This window comes from Symphodus melops (assembly GCF_947650265.1).
Source record: "Symphodus melops genome assembly, chromosome: 5".
Classification (NCBI taxonomy): domain Eukaryota; kingdom Metazoa; phylum Chordata; class Actinopteri; order Labriformes; family Labridae; genus Symphodus; species Symphodus melops.
The window spans coordinates 1,540,764-1,555,763 of record NC_136695.1 but is presented as its reverse complement, the minus strand read 5'-3'; the positions used below and the strand labels follow the sequence as shown (position 1 = coordinate 1,555,763).

Here is a 15,000-nt window from a genome sequence, read left to right as displayed (position 1 = left end):
TGTCTGTCCCAGTGCATGCTGGGACACGCTGCACACCCCGAGACCCTGGCCTGATCCTGATCCTGTAGTCGGACCTTTGAATCTAAGCCGGTTCTTCTTCAGGACTCGGTGGTGGGTTCAGGGGCAGAGCCGTTGATCACAGGGCAGTGATTGGTCATTAGAAAAAAGACATGACTGGACACTAGTTTAGTTATGGACTCAAACCGGGACGGACGGCGTGACGCCTGAACTTTATTACATTCATATAAAAGTCAAAACGCCACGCCGCGAGCACGGCCGCTTCTGCACTCATCAGCTCTTTAGTTTGGACCGTTCATCCTGATGGAGTCTTCTGGACTGAACCCCTTTCTGAAGGGGGTCAGTCTGGACTGAACCACTTTCTGAAGGGGGTCAGTCTGGACTAAACCACTTTCTGAAGGGGGTCAGTCTGGACTGAACCCCTTTCTGAAGGGGGTCAGTCTGGACTGAACCACTTTCTGAAGGGGGTCAGTCTGGACTGAACCACTTTCTGAAGGGGGTCAGTCTGGACTAAACCACTTTCTGGAGGGGGTCAGTCTGGACTAAACCACTTTCTGAAGGGGGTCAGTCTGGACTAAACCACTTTCTGAAGGGGGTCAAGTTCAAACACTTTCTCTGTCTGCCTCAGAGCTCTGATTTCCTGCAGGAGCCTGAAGTATCCTCGAGTATCACAGGCTCACTGTGCAGCGACAAATTCTTTACAAGAGACCACACGTCCCTTATCTCAGGTATCTGACACACACACACGTACGCACGCACACACGCACACACACATATAAACACACACACACACACACACACCTCGTCTGTGTAAACATGACACTTGAACGCATCACCAAACATCGTCTGAACAGCAGAGAAACAAGGATCAGTAATACCTGTATCTGTTACCATGGCAACAAAACTAGAAGTCCTCGGAGCCCAGGACCCGCTCACGTCTTGTTTTTAAACACCGGAAGTCGCAGGCGGACTCGTGCACGCCGTTTATGCAGGTGAAACATGAAACATCTGCAGCTCCTTCCTCACACATTCAAACACGCACACATCTGTGTGTGTGTGTGTGTGTGTGTGATGTCATCATGACCCACGCAAACGAACCCGTTAGGTACCAGCCTGGACCTCTCCATCACACCTGTCTCTGCCTGCGCGGTCATGTGACTGACCTGAGGACAGGTAAGCTGCAGCTATTCAAGAAGAGGAAGACACTGACATCCCAGAATTCATAGAGGCAACAACGAGCTCACAGCGTGTACAGATACATGATCAATGATCAATAAAGTGAGAGCACCAGCAATTATGGACAGACAGAGCCTCCTGTTAACCTGCATTAAAAGCGGCGCGCGCGCACACGGAGGCCCGAGCAGCTGCTGCTTCACATTTAAGACTTAAACCCCCTTTCACTTGTGTGTTTCCATTATCGGACAAAGCTACACTCCCTCTTTATATATCTATATCTTCAAAATAATTAAAATACAATCCCTCCGCTCCCGGATATCCGGTAATGAACCCGTGAACCGGTCCGTGTCTCTGCGTCCCTTCACCGTGTGACAGACAGACGATGGTCGCCTGCAGCTGCAGCGCAGTTTAAACCCCCAGTCAGTCTGAAGGGATGGTGGTTCCATTATCGGACGCAGACCCTCCCGGTCCTTCGTGTTTTCTGTTTGTTTGTTTTTTATAACGACTAACAGCTGCTTCAATACAACACCCGGAACAACCTGTCCCCGTTACACCAACAACCAAGGAAGAAGACATTTATTTCACGTTCACTTTAAAGCGCGAGCACAGTGAGATAACGCCATTAATAACCATATTTAAACACACTTAAAATACTCAGTTACTATAGGAGTGAACGCTGCTTTGAGACGGGGACACATCCCGACAGAAAACGGAGAAGCGCTCTGTTTGGGAGGCGTGTCCGATAATGGGCGCACAGGGGTTCCCGTTAAACGTCTTTTAACGTCTGTTAGCTCGCAGCGTTAGCCGGCTAAGCGGGAGGCTGTTTTCCCGCCGTTCCGGACTCCGTGTCGGTGTTTTAGATGATAAACTCGGTAAACGTGTTCAGTGTTCTGCTCTCACCTTGTTGTCGCTGCTGGTTTCTCCCACAGAGAGCTGGAAGGATCATGTTTAGGTCATTCTCTCACATGTGACGTCCATGTTTGCTGTCGCTCGGTGGAGCCGCGGCAGCACATCAAGACAAAAACTACAACTCCCACTGCTTCCGGGAGTACCCTTCAAAATAAAACAACATCTCAGGAGAGACGCAAGTTTGTACCTGGTTTGTAGCCAGACATGAGAAATAAAGGCAGGGTTAAGCAATTTTCTCCACTTTGAAGATTTTGGATCAAATTGTCTTTAGGTCCTGATCGAAAATAATAACTCAAGTTCTCTGTAAAAGGACCAAAGAAAATCTGTCACCTTTAACCAATGTCTGCCACGAGGTATCAATCTGATAAAATATTCTCAGCCCCCCTGCTCGTTTTCTACCTCTCAAAGCTCGTCACCGATGAGTTGAGTTTATTTACAGCCGAATGATGGAGCCCTGAGTGAATGCTGCTTTCCAAAATTATTTTACACATTTCCAACCCTGCCTTTAATGGGAAGGTTTTTATTGTGCGCTTTAGAAAAACAGTTGTTATGCCAAGAAAGAATCTGACATCTCAGTTATGTCTACTACTTGTAAGTGCGAGTGGAGCTTCAGTACGGAGGGGGCGTGGCCTACCAGCAGGTTGTTTTGGTTTCATGCTGTTGCTCAAGGGCAACACTTACTGCATCAAAGAGTCGCACATATTTCCTTTAAACTCTTTTAAAAGTATCTTAATTTTTCATACAAATAAAAAAACAGATCCTTTCATCATCATCATTAAAATAATTGGGTTATTTTGACAGCCTTCAATTTTGAAGGCGCAGCGCCAGCACTTCCGGTGTGATCATGTCACATTTGACGCAGCCGCAGCTGTCAAGAAAGAAAGCGAAGCGTCTGAATGAATGATCTCTGTTTGTGGACGTTTCCTCACAGAAGCTCTTCGTGATAATAGAAACAATAATTAAAGGGAGAGCAGGTGAGACAGGAAGTCAAGTTTGGACTTCTCTCAGAGGACAAACTCGTTTTAATGGAGCCCATGGAAACGGGTCCATCTCTGATATAATCAGTCCAGGTAAAGTGTTCTCTTCCATCAGGTTCTTAAAGACACCTGACAGAGGTTTGGTGAGGAGCTGCTGAGACCCTCCACATTATCTTCATACAACACACCGTGTGTGTGTGTGTGTGTGTGTGTGTTTGGTCGCGAGGCCTCCACAGATACATATTTTGTTGTTTTTCTTGTTTGCGATGGCTGAAAGATTTTCATCAAATAGAAAATGTTTTATTCTTTTTTTAGCAGCTTTGATTATTTTCCAGTTTTATGAACTATAAAAATGAACTTTTGCAGATTTTTTTTTGCAAACAATCAGACTGTTGTTTAACCCTTTAATAACCTGAACTAAAAGCAGAAAGCCTTTACAAAAAAATAACATTAAAGACTTCATTCTGAGAAAAACTAATAAAAACAACAAAGAACAAAATCAAAGTATTTGATGCTTCTTTTTGATTCTGACCTACAAAGATTTACTTTTTAAAAAATGGAACAAAATATAAACGATGTAAAAGAACAAACGTGTGGACAGCACGGCTTCATTGTTGTGTTTGTGGTGAGTGAGTGTGAACACAGAGACAAAGAGACAAAGAGACAAAGAGACGGCAGCAGCTCCAGGTTTCATTTGTTTATTTTCTGGAAAATAACGTGACGGTACGGTCTCTTTTAAAAATGTCTCCTGTTAGCTTCAGAAGCACCTCTGGTTTGAAAACATCTTCATCTTCATCATCATCATCATCATCATATGTACATGAACACACTCATTAACATTCCCTGGTTATTTATTACAAGGTTTACAAATACAAATCTGAAGAAGGTCAATTTATTATTCAAATAAAAAGCAAAAAGAAGCAGAACCATCGCTCTTTTTTTTCTTTTCTTTTTTTTTTAAATCCTCCGGAGCCTAAAACATGAAAACTAACAAATAACATTAATAATAATATGAGAGCAAATTAATATCATACAACGATACAAAATATGAAAAAATATGAAATATGGCCTTTAACTGATCCCTAGTCTGCGCACGCACACACACAAACACACACACACACACACACACTCTCTACCTCGCTGGTCAACAGCTCCCCCTACTGGCAGAGTCTTTAACTGCATGTCTTTAACACACACACACACACACACACACACACACACACACACACACACACACACACACACACACACACACACACACACACACACACACACACACACACACACACACACACACACACACACACACACACACACACACACACACACACACACACACACACAGGATGACATCAGTGTCAGAAACAGACAAAAAGAAAGGTCAAAACGTGATGTGTGTTTTTTTTTTAAACGCAGGCTCTTCGTCCTGATTGACGCATGAGGGATGTGAAAATAAAACAGTGGTGCTTTAAAAATGAAAGTCAGCTTATAATAAAACAAATAAAAAGCGTTGTAACAACAGAAAGTCCAGATTCCTCCGTCCCCACAAACGATTTCCACACGTTTAAATGTTCAATCTGAATCACTCAGAGTCGTCTCTCTGCTTCTATCTCCACTGAGAGAACGTATCGTCATCCGTCAAAATAAAACATGAACTCAGACGCCATTCAGAGCAAAACGCCGCAGAGACTCACGGAAAATCGACAAAGTGAAGCAAAGATAAATATGCCGAGTCATTCTTGTTTTTATCAAACTGAAAGTTTCTGTAAAGGAGGAAAGTGTCGACAGAATCAAGTCACACTATCAGTAACAGGTTTTCCCAGGGTTTAGGATTTTTTTTAGCAATCTGTGATCTTATATCATCAGACATTAAGGAGACATGTCAGATATGAGAGCAGTTATCAGGTGAACAGGTGTTGCAGCGATGGAAGCGGGCAGTGGAACTGCTTCAGATAGAAGTGATTGTACCCGAGCTAAAAAGCCTCTGCATGTTTCTAATAAGCTCCAGCAGCAGAAAGCTGCTCAAACTAGGATCAATGTTGGAGATGAAACATGGAGAGAGGTTAGAACGCAGAAAGCTTTACAGACCCATGCAGAGCTGGCTAAACACTGAAGCTACAGTGTCCACCACATGCAGAGCTGGCTAAACACTGAAGCTACAGTGTCCACCACATGCAGAGCTGGCTAAACACTGAAGTTACAGTGTCCACCACATGCAGAGCTGGCTAAACACTGAAGCTACAGTGTCCACCACATGCAGAGCTGGCTAAACACTGAAGCTACAGCGTCCACTACATGCAGAGCTGTGTGAGAGGAGGGGTGGAGCCAACTCTCTGTGAGGATTAAAGTTTAGACTGCAGTACTAATTTTAATCACTAGGGGGCAGAGTTGCATGCTGCTCCTTTACTTAAAAAATATTGTATTATAAAGTTTTGACCTACGGAAGCCTAAAGTGGACATCAACAACACATTTTATTAAACTCGTTTTTTACCAGATGAAATCCAGAAATTAACTCAGATAACGAGATCGTTAAGGTCCTCCTAACAACGGGGAAGTGTGTCCGCTCAGGGCTTCCGTACCGACCTGATTTATTTATGTTTCCCTTCTTTGATCTTTTGCAATTCAATCTAAACATCCAAATTAATGAAAGAAAAATTCTTCTTTGAAATGTCCGAATGGGAGGGAACGCCTGACTTTACTCAGGGTCATTGTTCCATTTATCGACTCAACGTGAAGATTTCAGGGACGTCAAAGTAAGTTTGAAAACATTTAGTTTTCAAGTTAAGGGAGACACGCTGGCAGGGTAACACGATCGTGATCAGACTCTGACCGCTCTGTAACTTCACCACAGTAACACTTTCATCCAACATGGCTGCACACAGCGACTTCCCCGTCCTCCGTTTCATCACCAAAATATGTTTCAAATCCATCCTCTAATATCTATAATCTCTCTGAGCTCGCCGGCTGCCAGCGCCGACTACAAACCAAAAATGAGTCCAAACTAAGAAAAACCCGCCGTCCTGATTAGCCTCCTCCTCTGTGCAAACAATCAGTCCGACAGTGCTGCAGAGAAACATCAACGAGTGATCAGCTGGAGAGGAAACATCTGATCGAGATCTACAGCAGCGTCCCAGACTGACCTGCAGGGGGCGGAGCCAAACGTGAGAGCCCGTCCTAAACTCTCCAACATACTATATGTGTATTTAGTAACTTTGTTAAATGAGGTCAAATGAAAGGGACAGCTTCATCTTTCAAACTACTGAACTCAAAAAAAAAAAATCAACTGACTTCGTACGAATCCGATCCGGACTTTTGATCGCTCGATGATTTAAACTAAACTTTAAAGAAGAATGTGCGACATGTTCCTCATCAACATCTCATTACTCCAGTGTGTCGCAGGACACAGGTGATTGAATCTACCAGCTAACTAAAGAGCGCTAACATTAGCATGCTAACACTACAACGCAGGACACAGGTGATTGAATCAAGCTAACTAAAGAGTGCTAACATTAGCATGCTAACACTACAACACAGGACACAGGTGATTGAATCTCCCAGCTAACTGAAGAGCGCTAACATTAGCATGCTAACACTACAACGCAGGACACAGGTGATTGAATCTCCCAGCTAACTGAAGAGCGCTAACATTAGCATGCTAACACTACAACGCAGGACACAGGTGATTGAATCTCCCAGCTAACTGAAGAGCGCTAACATTAGCATGCTAACACTACAACGCAGGACACAGGTGATTGAATCTACCAGCTAACTGAAGAGCGCTAACATTAGCATGCTAACACTACAACGCAGGACACAGGTGATTGAATCTAACAGCTAACTGAAGAGCGCTAACATTAGCATGCTAACACAACGACGCAGCTGGAGACGAGGACGAGTTTGTCCACTTGACGTCTTTGTGTGAACTCGAGAGGAGGCGTGTCTATGGAGGAGGCGTGGCCTAACAGCAGTTTGTTTTGGTTACTGGAGCTCGAGGGCGACACCTACTGGATCAGAAAGTGGCACATTCTTCCTTAAAAGAAACTCTAAAACCCGGACGTGTGATTAGTGATTGTTGACACTTGACACATGCAGCTGCTTTCAGGTTTCAAAGCTGCTCAGACATTTACAGGCTGCTGTTTTTTTTTCTTATTTTAAATATATATACTTTAAGATATAATCTGAGACATTATTTACAGACAGGCTGAGACCACTTTGGATTAGAAAATTAAACTCCATCATCAGAATAATCTCAATAAGAAGATTTTTTTTTGTTACTTAAAAATATGTCGCTATGCTCCGCCCATGGGCGGGGCTTAAAAATAGACGCAGCAAGTGCAGGTAGGGAGGGCGGGGCTTATGGCTGTCAATCACAGTGACTGGGCTTAAAGGGACATCTGCCACAAAAAAAACTGCTTTTCTGCTCTCAGACAAACGTTCAGACGATCGTTTTCATTGTTCGCCGTCTGTCTTCGAGGTCACTCGTCTTAGTCAAAGAGCCGCCCCACACGCTTTATTTACAGTCGAGCGCCGTTATGACGTCATGAGGGGAGAAGGTGTGTGCGTGGCGTGAGGTGGCGGCTGGTACACGACTCGTACCGGGACGCAGCCCGCTCGCCAGACTTCACGCTAAATCTCTTTGATGTTAAGTTTGGAGACTCTTCCTCATGGACAGGCGTCGCACACAGAGCACTACGAGGACGCCTTTCTTTCTGTCGGCGCCGGCGTGAAAGTGGGCGAGGCTAAAACTGCAACACACACACACACACACACACACTCACACACACACAGAGCAGCAGCAGGCACACGAGGCTGAAACACGGCGCTGCACACACGTTTGTTTTTGCATCTTTGGGACTTTTTGAAAAGCTTCTTTTTGTTCTTACTGGACGCCGCGGCGTGTTTCAGGCCTCAGACTGCGGCTCGTTGCAGCTGATTACCTGTGATCACATGACACACCTGTTCCTCACTCAGGTGATTCTTGCACCTCCCAAAAAGAAAGCTCAATGCATCTTTTACTGACCCAGGTTCATGACAGCAGCGGCCTCTAGAGGTCGCTGCTGTCATGACAGGATCAAACTTCAGACCTTAAAGGTGAGCAGAGTCTCTGCAGACTGTCCAATGAAAAGCTCGGTGTGCTTTGTGATCACAGGTAATGTGAAGGCCGACAGCTGCAGACCTGCTCACAGTATCTGTGTTGTGATTGGCTGGCGCTCATGAGAAGCAGCATGGCGGGGGCTTCATTCAAAAACATTCAAACTGCTCTGGACAGAACATCTCGGACAAACTGACATCAGTGACTTTAAGAGAAGGAAAGCTCTGTTTAAAAATATATAGACCTTTGCATCATGGCTAAGTTCCTGTCAAAGTGGCGTGGAGAGCAGAGGCGTGAGCGGCCTCCGCCTGCTGGTTGTTCGGGGCGTCTGCGCTCTTTCCTGCACCACGCAGCTTTTTCTTTTTCACCACCTGCCAAATGTTGTTTTTTTTTTGTTTTTTTTTTGAAACACAAAGCCGACGTCACGCGAGCGCTCTACTCCTGCGTGTTTGCGTTTACGCGAGTGCATTTTTCATTAACATGCAGACGAGACTGGAACAAGCTAATGCCGAAAAAGAGAAGCGTCTTCTTGACTTCAAGCTTCGCGAGAGCGATTTTCACTTAAGTGCCTTTGACGGATCTCCGGATCGTTTACCGCCAACAGAAAGACTCTCCTCCACAGCTCGCTCTGCACACCGCCTTTTTTTTTTTTTTTTTTAATTCTTTTTTTTAAGGGGGAGTGGTGTGTCACCCGGTCAAAACCACCTCTGACTGGGCGGTCACCTTTATCGCCGATTCCCAGCGAGCTCGCGGAGCAGAGCCGGGGCGTCGGCGTCACTTCAGCCGGTCGGATCTGAAGGAATCCTCGACAGCCGGGTCGGCGAGCATCAGGTCGCCGTCCAGCATGTCCAGAGCCAGAGGGTCCATCCTGAGCGGGTCGTCCAGGGAGAAGGGGTCCATCTCGAAGCCGGGGACGTGAGACAGAGCGCTGGCGATCTCTTTAGACAAACCCGGAGGAGAGTCCCCTGCAGGGAGAGGATGAAAACCTGGCAGTTAGCTTCAGCGCTACATGGCCACTTCCTGTGGCGATCACAGAGCGGCGCTGACCTGTGAGGATGATGTTGGGCACGTTGTGTCGTCCGTCCCCGCCGCCGTAGTTCTGGTTCTGGTTGTTGAGGAGCTGCTGGTCCCCGGGCTCCTGCAGCTCCATGGAGCTGTGCGTGTTGGGGGGGTACTGGTTCTTGTCGGGGACGCTGCAGCCCAGACCGCCGTGATTCAGAGACAGACAGTCAGCCTGGTGATCTGCAGAGAACTGGAGCACAAGAAGCAGCACTCAGTGTGTGTGTGTGTGTGTGTGTGTGTGTGTGTGTGTGTGTGTGTGTGTGTGTGTGTGTGTGTGTGTGTCAGGGTGGTTTTCTTCTCCTCTGTTAGCGTCAGGGAAAACTTTTAGTTTGTTTTGGATTTTGAGGAACAAATCCAGCAGACAGATCGAAGAAAAATAATCCTCCAAATAAACTAAAGACACTGATGCTTACTAGCTCCCCCCTCTCTCTCTCACCTCCTTCCTCCCTCTCTCTCCCCCTCCATCTCCCTCCCTCTCTCTCCCCCTCCATCTCCCCCTCCCTCTCTCTCCCCCTCCCTCTCTCTCTCACCTCCTTCCTCCCTCTCTCTCCCCCTCTTTCTCGCTCCCTCTCTATCCCCCTCCCTCTCTCTTTCTCGCTCCCTCTCTATCCCCCTCCCTCTCTCACCTCCTTCCTCCCTCTCTCTCTCGCTCCCTCTTTATCCTCCTCTCTCTCTCACCTCCTTCCTCCCTCTCTCTCCCCCTCTTTCTCGCTCCCTCTCTATCCCCCTCCCTCTCTCACCTCCTTCCTCCCTCTCTCTCTCGCTCCCTCTTTATCCTCCTCTCTCTCTCACCTCCTTCCTCCCTCTCTCTCCCCCTCTTTCTCGCTCCCTCTCTATCCCCCTCCCTCTCTCACCTCCTTCCTCCCTCTCTCTCTCTTTCTCGCTCCCTCTCTATCCCCCTCCCTCTCTCACCTCCTTCCTCCCTCTCTCTCCCCCTCTTTCTCGCTCCCTCTCTATCCCCCTCCCTCTCTCTTTCTCGCTCCCTCTCTATCCCCCTCCCTCTCTCACCTCCTTCCTCCCTCTCTCTCTCGCTCCCTCTCTATCCCCCTCCCTCTCTCACCTCCTTCCTCCCTCTCTCTCCCCCTCTTTCTCGCTCCCTCTCTATCCCCCTCCCTCTCACCTCCTTCCTCCCTCTCTCTTTCTCGCTCCCTCTCTATCCCCCTCCCTCTCTCACCTCCTTCCTCCCTCTCTCTCTCGCTCCCTCTTTATCCTCCTCCCTCTCTCACCTCCTTCCTCCCTCTCTCTCCCCCTCCCTCCCCCTCCCTCTCCCCCCCCTTGAGGAGAATCCATCTGATATCCGTGTCCTCGCCCTGCTGAAGTGTAAACACCAAATGATCTCTCCACACAGCAGGTGATGACATCACCCTCCCTTCGTCCAATGACGTGATGAGAAAGGTGTGTGTTACCTGTTGGTTGGATTTTCCTGTGAGCTGCAGACTCAGGTACGGGTCCTCCAGCAGAGAGTTGAACAAGGCATCCTGGAAAACATCAACACAGACCCTTAGACTCCATCTTTGTCCCCCCCCCCTCCATGAGTCTAATCACACCTATCAGGCTGTAAACATGTTCATGTCTGCTGTACAAACAGGCTGTTTGAATGGGTGTGTATGTGACTTCCTGTGCTGCTGCAGCCAGCCTCTAGTGGACACTCCAGGTACTGCAGCCAGCCTCTAGTGGACACTCCAGGTACTGCAGGACTTTAACACTTCAGTGTGGGCTTTCTGAGTCAAGGCTGCCTAATTAGAAGTGACAAAGACATCTCAGAGTGTCTTGGTGTCTTGTAGGCATACTGTACTTGTTGAATGGCCGCCTGTGTGTGATGATGCTCACACACAGTCACATCTCTGTGTTTCTTTTCAAAGTGTTTTATTGCGGGTAATCCCCTGATGTTGAAACATTAGAAGCAGGGATGCCTCCCGGTGAGTCCCGTCCGTTTGATTCTGAATGAGAGCTCAGATATCCGAGTCCTCCTGAGCACAAAGACGCCTCCTCAGCACAGCGTTCAAATATAGCATCAGGTGCTGATTCTCTCTCACTCCATCTCAACAACGTCACGCTACGCTGATCACAAGAACACACTCTTTTAAGCCTGTGGTGGACACTGTAGCTTCAGTGTTTAGCCAGCTCTGCATGTAGAGACACTGTAGCTTCAGTGTTTAGCCAGCTCTGCATGTGGTGGACACTGTAGCTTCAGTGTTTAGCCAGCTCTGCATGTGGTGGACACTGTAGCTTCAGTGTTTAGCCAGCTCTGCATGTGGTGGACACTGTAGCTTCAGTGTTTAGCCAGCTCTGCATGTGGTGGACACTGTAGCTTCAGTGTTTAGCCAGCTCTGCATGTGGTGGACACTGTAGCTTCAGTGTTTAGCCAGCTCTGCATGTGGTGTACACTGTAGCTTCAGTGTTTAGCCAGCTCTGCATGTAGAGACACTGTAGCTTCAGTGTTTAGCCAGCTCTGCATGTGGTGGACACTGTAGCTTCAGTGTTTAGCCAGCTCTGCATGTGGTGGACACTGTAGCTTCAGTGTTTAGCCAGCTCTGCATGGGTCTGTAAAGCTTTCTGCGTTCTAACCTCTCTCCATGTTTCATCTCCAACATTGATCCTAGTTTGAGCAGCTTTCTGCTGCTGGAGCTTATTAGAAACATGCAGAGGCTTTTTAGCTCGGGTACAATCACTTCTATCTGAAGCAGTTCCACTGCCCGCTTCCATCGCTGCAACACCTGTTCACCTGATAACTGCTCTCATATCTGGCAAACCCAGGGGCGTCCAAAACGGCCTTCAGAGCTCAGAGGAGGTCAAACACGTTCACAGTGTGATCAAGAGGAAGGAACGATCGTTAAATGTTTACTGTAGTTTGCATGACATCCTCAGTAAGAGAAAGACGTGTGGAGTCAGTCATGTCTGAGTGAACTGAACACAACCACATGCATAAACACTGTAAACACTGAGCGTGTGCTCGATGCTGATTGGTTCAGAGCGCCTGAAGGCAGCGATGCACACGGAGGTCAAACAGACTGAAGAGTCTTTATGTGAGAGGCCGAACCGCTGCAGGACGATGCAACAGAAACTGAGAGAGACTCTGAAGATGATCGAAAGGCTGCAGGGGAGAAAGTTCTGACTCCCAGGATCCTTTGCAGACCTGCAGAGGGTCTGTGCACGTGAGCGCACGCGAGAGCTGGATTCACGTCACATGATCGCACGCCTGTCGTTCAAATATTCATCTCTCTGCTCTGTGGACTTCAGCTTCCACTTTTGTCGAATTTATATCGTGGTGCTTTTATTTTGAAGGAGTACACACTGAAGTGAGGTGCTTTTATTTTGAAGGTGGAGGAACAGAAGAAGTGCGGCGCTTTGTATCGACGAGCTGTTAAGTCACAATGCTGGATGAAGTTCTTCTGCGGCGTTGACGCAGGTCAAAGGTCAACCGTTAGCGTAGCTTCTTACGACAAGCTAACGAGCTGTTTGGACGCACTTTAACCAGACGGTTGAACATGAATCTCCGTTGGTTCACGTTTTCTCTCCTGGTTCAATAAAAATTAAATTAAATATTTGCAAAAATCAAAGAGGCAAAAAGCTGTTGAGGAGATTTAAGATGAAGAATCTCAGCCTTCTGTTTCACTTTTGATGCACAGTGCAGGCGCCACTCCGTGTTTCTAAGTGCTGGGAAACGTGCGGCGCTGAGCAGGCCGGCGGCGCCACCGTTCGCACCGTCTTCTCTCATGAGGTCATCGAGGTGCATTCGAGGGAAAACGGCGGTTTACTGTTCCGTCAACAACGCAGGAGGAGTCAACACGCCACATCACGCAGGAAGACTTCTTTAAAGGTCTTTGGGATTGTTTGGGTCTTTTTGGGGGGGGGGCGGGGTTTAGAGTTCGGGACACTTCAGGAAGAGTTTAGTCTTCCTTTCTGATCCCCAGCTGAGACTTACATCACGGACGATCCAGCGACTGTAATAAATCACAGTGTGGAAAAAAACCCCCTGAAGGCTGGTTTTATAAGTCGATCCATGAGATCAGACACTTCCTATGTTGTGTTCCTACTGCCACGATCTGTTGCTATGGTTACGCGGGTCCCATCAGTCTGCAGAGGTTAATTGGGCGCCTGATTAGCTGAGTTCCAGGAATCGGAGTTACTTTGTTTCTTCTTTTAATCCCCAAAAACATCCAGGATGAAATGAAGAGAGAGTCCTGATCCTGCCAGCACTAATCAAAGATCTGTGTGCTGTTAGTCATGTCTGACTCTGTTGTAAGCGGGGGGGGGGGGGGGGGTGCAGGGACTCACGTTGTAGAGGTCTGTAGCCATCTGTTGGAGCTGAGGGAGGCCGCCGGCTCTCTGCTGCTCCGCCTGAAGCTCCGCCTCCTGCTTGACGTGACACTGAGAGGACGACACGCTCTGCACGCACTGATCCATCGCCCGCTCGTTCTTTATCAGCTGTGCTGTGTTCACCTGCTGCCCCATCGGCCTCTGCTGCACACACACACACACACACACACACAATCAGCTGTTTGAGTATAACAAGTGTGTGTGTGTGTGTGTGTGTGTGTGTGTGTGTGACGTACCGTGACAAAGTGCTGCTGCATGTGCTGGTTGTGTGTGTTGCGGAGGTTCTGCAGGTGGAGCTGCTGCATGGCCTGTGACTGCTGCTGCATCTGAGCGTTGGGCCGCTGCTGCTGCTGCTGCTGCTGCTGCTGCTGCTGCTGCTGCTGCTGCAGGCGGAGCAGCTGCTGGTGGCTGTGCTGGCTCAGCTGAGGGGGCTGCTGGCCTGACGGGGGGCCCTGCAGGTCTGGGTGAGGCTGGTGGGACTGGCTGAGGGGGTACGGGGAAGCCTCTGGTCCAGAGGCAGCTTGCTGGTGTCCAGAGGGACGCCCTGTCGGAGGTAAAGCTCGGACGTTAGCAGTGGACAAAAGGCCTCTGTTACTAACAGTGACATCACACTCCCTCTTGCATATGAAGTGCGTGATAGCCAATCAGAGACGGCGCAGGGAGGGTCACTGCGGCGTCCTACTGTGTGCATCGACAGGTTTGATTGACACGCTCTGTTCCAGATAAGTGAGGCAAGAATCTTTTCCTCTCTTCTAAACCGTGAGCGACTTGAAGGTGTCCCTGTGAGAGCGGCGGGAGGCGGGGCTTACCTGTGTGATGGAGGACAGCGTCGGCGAGATGGTGGGGGAGAACTGTTTGGAGTGATGCCTCCGAGCCTCCCCTCCCATGGGCAGGATGAGCGGCGAGAGCTGCGCCCGTCTCCGCGGCGACGTGCTGAGCGACGGCTGGCCCTGCCCGCTCAGCAGCGGCGAGTAAGATGTGGAGCAGGAGCCGGAGCCGACGCCCACGCCAACGCCCACGCCGCTGCTGTAGCTGGGGTTGCTGCTGGACGCCGACTGCAGGGACGAGTTGCTGAGGGAGGAGTGCAGCGATTGGCTGCTGAGCGAGGACTGCATGGAGGGGGAGGAGCTTAAGGACGACTGCAGGGAGGGGTTGCTGAGCGACGAGTGCAGGGAGGCAGAGCTCAGAGAGTTGGAGAAGGAGTGGCTGCTGAGCGAGGACTGGATGTTGGGGTTGCTTAGCGATGACTGCAGGGAGGGGTTACTGAGCGTGCTCTGTAGGGACGCCATGAGACCTGAGGACGGAGAAAAACACACAACTGTTACTCTGTACGTCTGCAGAGGCTGCGTGTGAACACCGGAGGGAGCAGAAAACACAACAACAATGCCACGCCACCTGAGCACGCTGCTCCCCAGGTGAACACATCAGCTGGGTCCCTGAACACA

The 15,000-nt window shown here is 48.7% G+C and overlaps 2 protein-coding genes and 2 long non-coding RNA genes across 4 annotated transcripts in view; 1 reads left to right on the top strand and 3 right to left on the bottom strand.

The window, feature by feature from the left end:
* Nucleotides 1–2,247, bottom strand: part of LOC306823259 (DENN domain-containing protein 4B-like) — a gene marked incomplete at its 3' end in the record, with an annotated part of 17,130 nt that extends 14,883 nt beyond the window's left edge. Inside the window, exon 1 of the mRNA XM_079342715.1 lies at nucleotides 2,095–2,247. The remainder of the gene's footprint in view (nucleotides 1–2,094) is intronic.
* LOC306824086 overlaps nucleotides 1–5,861 on the bottom strand; it is a 22,506-nt gene extending 16,645 nt beyond the window's left edge. Inside the window, exon 1 of the long non-coding RNA XR_013779092.1 lies at nucleotides 4,258–5,861. This is a non-coding gene — a long non-coding RNA (uncharacterized lncRNA). The remainder of the gene's footprint in view (nucleotides 1–4,257) is intronic.
* A 24-nt stretch (nucleotides 5,862–5,885) lies between these two features.
* On the top strand, nucleotides 5,886–8,329 carry LOC306824085. The gene is made up of 2 exons (XR_013779091.1): nucleotides 5,886–6,556; nucleotides 6,623–8,329. It is a non-coding gene; the product is annotated as an uncharacterized lncRNA (long non-coding RNA).
* A 568-nt stretch (nucleotides 8,330–8,897) lies between these two features.
* LOC306823289 (CREB-regulated transcription coactivator 2-like) overlaps nucleotides 8,898–15,000 on the bottom strand; it is an 18,907-nt gene continuing 12,804 nt past the window's right edge. The window contains 7 exon segments of the mRNA XM_079342745.1: nucleotides 8,898–9,138; nucleotides 9,221–9,425; nucleotides 10,642–10,713; nucleotides 13,514–13,699; nucleotides 13,792–14,054; nucleotides 14,057–14,099; nucleotides 14,365–14,959. Of these exon segments, the coding sequence (XP_079198871.1) occupies nucleotides 8,948–9,138; nucleotides 9,221–9,425; nucleotides 10,642–10,713; nucleotides 13,514–13,699; nucleotides 13,792–14,054; nucleotides 14,057–14,099; nucleotides 14,365–14,959 (1,555 nt within the window). The 3' untranslated portion in view covers nucleotides 8,898–8,947.